The 7,456-nt window shown below is 45.5% G+C and overlaps 1 protein-coding gene across 3 annotated transcripts in view; it reads left to right on the top strand.

Annotated features, from left to right (window-relative positions):
• Window positions 1-2,465, top strand: part of TTC38 (tetratricopeptide repeat domain 38) — a 35,639-nt gene extending 33,174 nt beyond the window's left edge. For all 3 annotated transcript variants that reach the window (XM_074825645.1, XM_074825644.1, XM_074825643.1), the window contains one exon: window positions 597-2,465. In XM_074825645.1, coding sequence (XP_074681746.1) covers window positions 597-690 — 94 coding nt within the window. In that variant the 3' untranslated portion in view covers window positions 691-2,465. The remainder of the gene's footprint in view (window positions 1-596) is intronic.
• The last annotated feature ends 4,991 nt before the right edge of the window (window positions 2,466-7,456 follow it).

Raw genomic sequence — 7,456 nt, forward strand, 5'->3', positions numbered from 1 at the left:
CTGTGTTCAAGGGCAGTTGATTTTCAGATAGTTCTGCCTCAAAATGTGGCCTCCTGCCTGTGGATCAGTGCACTTAAAGGGCTGCTAAACTTCTGTGAACTGCTGAAAACTAAATCTGTCCTGCTGATGACATCTGCTTTATTGGGAAATAAGATTTGCAGAGTCTGCTATGTGAACCCACCTTAGTGCAAATCTCTTGTTTGATAGAAATCGTAGATGATGCTTCTTCACCCATGTTGAGTTCTGTTGGAATGTACTGTCTGGGTCTGCCTGTGAGCCTAAAATAACAGATCCTTGGGACAATGTGCAGCCTGGCCTCCTTCCCTCCCAAGGTCTCTTTGAAACATAAAAATTAGATGCAGTATCAAAACAATTCTGTGCACTCTGATCTCTGGGAGCTCAGTTTCAGTCTCTGTCAGTGCTGAAAACCACACTGTTCTGCCTAAATTTGTTTCCAAGGGAAATCTGCATCTCACGAGCAGTTCTTTACATGCTGTTTTCCTGCTCTCACCAGGATACTGCTGGTGATCTTACTGGAAACCTGAGGTTGTACTCACAACCTTCCTGTTTCTCTCCTACCTCTTCTCCTTCCTCAGGTGCCTCCTGAGAGAACGTGATGTGATGAGACCCAATTCTCCAATGACAGAGCGACTTATTAGGAAGGCAGCAGCCGTTCATTCAGTGGTGTAAAAGTCCTTCCTCTGCGCTTCAGCTGAAATAGCAATAAGTTTACCAATCAAAGTCTGGGTGCAGGGAGCAGAGGGGTGCCATGCTGTAAACCTAGAGATTCACCATAGGTAAGAGTACCCTAGGAGTCAGAGATCTGATGACAGTTTCCTTAAAAAAAAAAAAAAAAATCCAGCTGTTGCATTTCAGGAGGTTGTATCTTAGATGATTCCACAAGGAAAAAAGACAATAAGCTGCTGATAAGGCACTGCTCATTATATACAGCACAGTAACAGTGCCTGAATTTCTGTCACTCGTTGGCCCAATTTGTTACTTTGTTAAATGTTAAATAATCAGTAAACCACTCAGGTAATTTTAAATATAGCTAATAAAGTATGGGGCTGGAGCCACTACAGGCATAAACTGAATTCCATATCAAGCTTCCAGTCCCTTCCAACATGAGTCACAGGTCTGTCTGCATTCAAGATCTCTTGCCAGGTGTGTATTTTTAAACTCCCTCTCATAAAATGTTAAACCTTTTCCTTTCAATACAGCACCTCAGAGCTTTCTGAAATTACCATGTGAACAAAACCAGCCCAGAGGGATAATATCTGGCTGTGACTGTTCCAATGCAGGTACTCCCTTGGCACTTTTAAGGCTTTCAGGAAAAAAAAGAAAAAAGCCTGGATTTCAGCTAAAATAGTACCATCTCTGAATGGTAGTTTGGACTGGCGTCTTTGTGCTTACCTGAGCTTTTGGAAAGTCAGACCTTGCTACCCTCTCAATAGGATGGGTCCCTCTAAAGTAGAGTTTAAAACCACTGTTAAAACATGCACTTTGTAGAGCCTGGAAGGGAGGTTTTGCCATAGACAGAGCGCTAAGGGGAGCTGGCACAAAGCGTTGTCCCAGCACAAGTGATGTGATGAGCTTCGGTGCTGCAGATGAGGCACAGGATGAGCCATATACCTCTAAAGTTCTGCTGCGTCTGGATTTCTGCAGCGTAGCAGAGCTAACAGCTTGTCCTGCAACAGCGATCCAGAGATCCCTAATGAAGAGACAGAGGATATTTCAAACCAAAAACTGAATTAATGCTGCCTCTTCTCCCCAAATAGAAATGCCACACTCTTCAACTGCCCAAGCTCTGCCTTTAGTATCACATCTGCAAGCTCTCCTGGACACACATGTGCCAGCCCCTCCTTCCTGGCCAGCTCGGCCTCTTTCCCGTGGCCCACAGCAGCCCCATCCCACCCACAGTTTCCTTTTGACCTCAAAAACCACTTTCATAACTGGTCCTGGAGTTCCTGCATAGAGGAATGTGGAAGTGCCTTGCTGCCACCCTTATTCTCCCAGCCCTCACTTGAGGAAAAAGTAGTTTATTTTTAAATCAATGATAATTTGTGAAACCAGGTAAGGGTATTGCATCCTTGCCTGCAGCCTTTTGAATCCTGCAGCCAGTTGTAGTTCCCTGTTCTTCAGCTTTGTCACTTCATCTGTCCAGCCATGACTAGGATTGGCTTGCTCTGTGCTAAAGTTAGACTAGATCTTTACTATTATTTTTAATCGGTGCATTTCAAGCAATGACTTTAGACAGATACCTTTTTACTCAAGGAATATACCAAATCTTATTAGTGAACAAAAGCCTGAGGACTCTGCTGGCTGTTTTATGAAGAATGTAGTTTATGTGATCCATTGCTACACAAATTCAAGAATTACATTAGTAGTACTTTTGATATAATGTGATTGAGAATTTTGTCTGCTTTACATCAATAAATGCAAAGATGTGCTTAGCTGAGAGCAAATACATGACTTCTTTGTGTAAAGCTTTTAAATGGGTTATTTATATAATTTCATAAACCGGTAACAGTCTCCTCTTTGCTTCCATGAACGTGACTAGAGGCTTTCTCATTCAACTAGTACTACACATCTTGCCCATAAACGTGGGGTTTCTGGTTTTCTGCCTATTCTTCCCCTCATTTTTATCTAAAATACTTTCATTCTGTCTTGCTGCACCATGCTATGCTGCCTTGTTTTCAGTTACCATTATGGAAAATAATGAACAAGCAGGGAGCTCAGTGGGAAGAACAACAGGAGAGGAAGAGCTTGACCAGGGATCATGCTGACTCCTAAAAGCTCACCTTTTTATATCTTAAGAGCAGTTGATACAAATTTTTTTATAAAGATCTGCTGCTTACAAGAGATACTGGTTCTGCAAATACAGAGACGGCCCCATCGTTGCTTTTGTTCTGTCTTTGCCACATGCTGCTGCCAGACCTGCTACTGCAGTTATTTGTAACGCCTCTGGTGGAAGTGTGGGCAAAGCAAAACAGCAAAAAAACCCTGCAAAACACACATTTCCTTAACACACGGTGCCCAGAACAAACACAGGACGGGATGGAGATCCATTGTTGTGTTGCCGTGGCACCAAGGAGGAATGTGAGGTGGAGGCCGCGCCATCCCCTTCTTCCACTTCTCTCAAGGCATATTTGACACGACTATACAGATTTATCTCCTGCTCTTCCCCTTCTCTCAAGGACTCTTTTGCAGAGCCCTGCGGACATTCTCTCTCCTTCTTCCTCTTTTCCCACAAAACCAGTGCACACCTCGCACCGAGGAATGTGCTGTGTCGCTACTCAGGAAACAACGGCTTGACCACAGTCCCACCCACCCACACGTACACACTTCGATAAATACTACCCCAAGTTTGTATCTAACTCGGAGGGACGATAATCCGATACCAAATCGGAGGGACAGATGGATGGGTGTGTGCTCCTCACACCCCCCCCCAAGGGACACCTTTTGGTAAGATTTGGGCCCTCGGCTACGCCAAGTGATTACCTGGGAATTAATTGATGACAATCATTTTTTTGTGTGTAGTGCTATAAAGCCAGCCTGCAGCTTGGGCATTTATCGTAGGCAATCTCAAAGAATCTGTAGATGTTGCGTAAGAATAAACTGTACTATTCGTGAACCTGACTGCTTCTCCTGAATTCAGCCAGACCTACAGCTCGTGGGCTGTTCGTGCATCTGGTGTCAGACCAGCCATGGCAATTATTGGCATAGAGATAAATTAAGAGATTTATTAAGAGATAAGTTCAGCCACCCCGAGCCCCTCTAATCTCCAAGGCCTGGCTAGAACGCAAGGGGATTCATCTCTTACCAAATTAATTCATTACCTTAAACGCCACAGCTTCTCTTAACATCAAGCAAGCTGTACCGAAAGGTTCTTTAGAAAGTCGTTGCTACAGTGGCTTTTAGGACCCATTAAAAGAATTGTTAATGCCCTGTCAGTTTGTACTTAGTAGTTAAGCTGTCCTAGAACAGACAGTGATGCTTGGTGACAGGTAGAGGAGGCTGCTGTGAAGGAGCTAAGGGCTCCCGCCACTCTCCCCCCAGCCCTCCAGCTTCTTGTTTTTTGGGGGGGAAGAAGTGTGCCACCACCTCAGTGCTATCCTGAGGTACATTGGGGTCAAGTCCTTTTTTTTTTTTTTTTGTTTGTTTGCAAATCAAGACCGGATTTATTACGGTCACCCAGGGTGAAGCATGCAAGTTTTCAACCCATCTTTGCCCGATGATCTTTTCAAATACAAAATAAAGGCCTCAGGCCGCTGCAGGAACCTCTGCACATGTGCTTCTCTAGCATCCTGGTATGCCGAGTGACTGACCCGAGAGCTTTCCACAGGATGTTGATCCTACCTGTGCGCAGCCACTGTGCAGTCCCACCGGCCGTGACGACGCTTGGCAGCGGTGAACAGGCTTGTTCTGAGGCCTCGAGGCTTTTTCCCAAAAAATGGCTGTTGAATTTGCCTTGCAAATCTCGTCTGCGAGACGTAAGACCCCGAAGAGCAGCTGTGCCAGAAGGCTGCATGCTCACAGCTTTCGCTTCTTCAGAGCTGTCGCCGACATCATGTGGCTGTAAAAGCCGGTTGGAGGATCGCTGTAAGTCTTAGTTTGAAGTTTTAGAAGGCAGCGCTGGACGCACGGGGGATCACTCCACCTAACATGCACACACTAAAACAAAAGTTCATCCTTTATATACCTTAAATACATGAATATTCATACATTTTCCAAGAAGTCTCCGCCTTTCTACTATATTTACATAACACTGGCATTGCAAAATTACACTACACATGCGTGGGGGTCTCGGGTGGTCATTTGGGCAGTTACCCCCCTACTCCTTTTTCCCTTTTATGGTCATGAGTCTTTGAGGACAATTTCTTCTCCTTGGATGTTTCCCAGCTCTGTTGTCTGGCCAGGCTGTTATTTCTTATCCTCCTTGTTTGAGCAATTCTGCCAGGATGTGTCTATTCTCAAGGTTAGGATATCTTCTCTGTATGTTTTAATCACCCAGGCCTTGTTAAATACAAAGTTAAACATTGTTTGGTAAAAGAATTTCTTAATATTTAAGGTATAACAGATCACTAATTGTTACAGGCACCAACTGCTTGCAGGCATCAGTAGCAGCTTTTTTTTATGGCTTCAAGGTTCCAGGAAGCAAAACAAAACCCCCAGAGCCTCGCAGGGGCTCACAGCGTTCCCTCTCAGATACCTCAGAACACTTTCCTGCTTCATACTTGAAGGGTTTGGGACGGGGTGGAGGGAGGAGACAGGACTAACAGAGCTGCTGACTGACTGACTGCTCAGATTGTGCCAGGCCTACGCTTCGGTGTAAGCAAACGAGATGGTTGGCACCCCGCTCATAGGGGTAGCTGGAAAAAAAAAATTCTATTCAGAAGTAAACTGCAAACTTAAGAAGATTTTTTCTTTTTTTTTAAATCAAAAAAATTTACAGTGGTGCTACTCCTAACACATTCTGTGGTGCAATTCTCTGAACTCGGTGTCATGACACGTGAGTAGTTATTCCCTCAGTTTAGAGACAAGAGCAAAAATAGCAAGGGGAAAAAAAAAAAGTCAAGAGCAGCATTCTGGGCACATGAATAGCCCCTGTAACGCTGTGCCTAAAAGAAGGTGAAGTTACTGGATTCAACACAGACTGTGCCCTTAGTAAATGTATTTTTAACTTTTACCAAACAGGCTTGTTCTGCACCTATAGAATTCCCTGAAAGCCATTAATGAGATTATACTATAAAGGTGGTGAATGAGGCAGGTACAGCAGGGCAGTCGATAACCTGCTTTTAGCCAATCCTGAACCCCAAGAAAAGCATCAGCAGTGACAAATCAAAGTGCTGTTACCAGGCTATTTCAGAGTAGCAGTCTCAATAGACAGCACTAGGATTGCCAGAAAAAAGCAAATATGGTTTCCGCTCAGAGTCACTAGGAATGGGAAAAAATTCCTTTCCAAAATTCTGTTGGTTATCATGGAAACCCACTTTGATTTTGTCTTACCTTGCAGCTGGTCTGCCCTTGCAGCAACAACTGGGACCATAATCCAGCCCCGTGGCTCCACGGGTACCAGATGAGGCCTTAGGCCTTTCCTCTTGCACGTTAGGCCTCGTGTCGAGCTCAAAGGGTCACTGTGGCAAGCACGGCCTCTCCCTTGCAGGGGGTTCTTCTCGGCATCAGTTAGGAAGAGGCAGAGGTGCCGGCGGGTGGAAGAACCATTTTTTCTTTATGCTTCATCCTCTTGCATTCAGAGTGGTTTTTTTTCCCTAGCTCTCCTCTCCTCTCTCTTCAGCATCATCACCCAGGCTGAAGTTCTTGTCTCCCTTCCTTGCCCAGAGCAGCTCTCCCCCACGGTCCAACCTCCCCCCCCCCAATGAAATAACCAATATCCTGTGCACAAGAGAGTTCAACCCCCACCCACCGGTGCTTCTGGCCAGGGCTATGGAAGTGCCGTTTTGGCAAGGTGAGGCACAGCCCCGGATACGGTGGTTCTTCCCTTGTTCTTCCTCCAGATCTTGTGATTTTTTCTGATTTTGAGCTGTCAGCATCTCGCTGGCATTCTCCATCTACTTGCCTGACTTGTAGCTTACAGGGATGAGGCGGAGCGCAGCACTGTCTTACAGATGCTTAGTTCAGATTCTTTAGAAGTTACCCATCTAAGTATTGAAAAAAAACACATTCTCAGAATAAATCACAGAATCATCTCGGTTGGGAAAGCCCTTGAAGATCCTCCAGTCCAACCATGAACCTCACACTGACCATTCTCAACTCCACCAGATCCCTCAGCACTGGGTCAGCCTGACTCTTCAACCCCTCCAGGGATGGGGACTCCCCCCCTGCCCTGGGCAGCCCATTCCAACGCCCAACAACCCCTTCTGCAAAGAAATACTTCCTAAGAGCCAGTCTGACCCTGCCCTGGCACAGCTTGAGGCCATTCCCTCTTGTCCTGACGCTTGTTCCTTGGCTCAAGAGACTCATCCCCCCTCTCTGCACCCTCCTTTCAGGGAGTTGGAGAGGGCGATGAAGTCTCCCCTCAGCCTCCCCTTCTCCAGACTAAACCCCCCCACAGCCTCACCCTGTGCTGCCATTCAGTACCTGAATACATATTAAAACCAGTAGTTCTGCTACTATTTCTTATTCTTTCCCCTTTTTTTAGGGCTTTGACAATCAGAGCGACTGTTGGAATCCATGGAATCCATCCAAACTACCGCAGTGCTTAATAATTAAGTGTATCTTATTAGGAAGCTCATTTAATATTCTCCACAAATCAGACTGTATTCTAGCCTTCACACTCTAAAACGTGCTGAAATGCAAACCTACACCCGTGCAGCTCCCCGCTTTAGGGACATGGATGAAGACGCTGAGTCACGTGTATTAAGAGGCTGGTTCACCAGGTCTGGTGAGTTGTGCCGTAAGTTTACGTACAAACTGCACACTAGCAAGCAAAAAA

This window comes from Strix aluco, chromosome 5, assembly GCF_031877795.1.
Source record: "Strix aluco isolate bStrAlu1 chromosome 5, bStrAlu1.hap1, whole genome shotgun sequence".
In the NCBI taxonomy this organism is placed as follows: domain Eukaryota; kingdom Metazoa; phylum Chordata; class Aves; order Strigiformes; family Strigidae; genus Strix; species Strix aluco.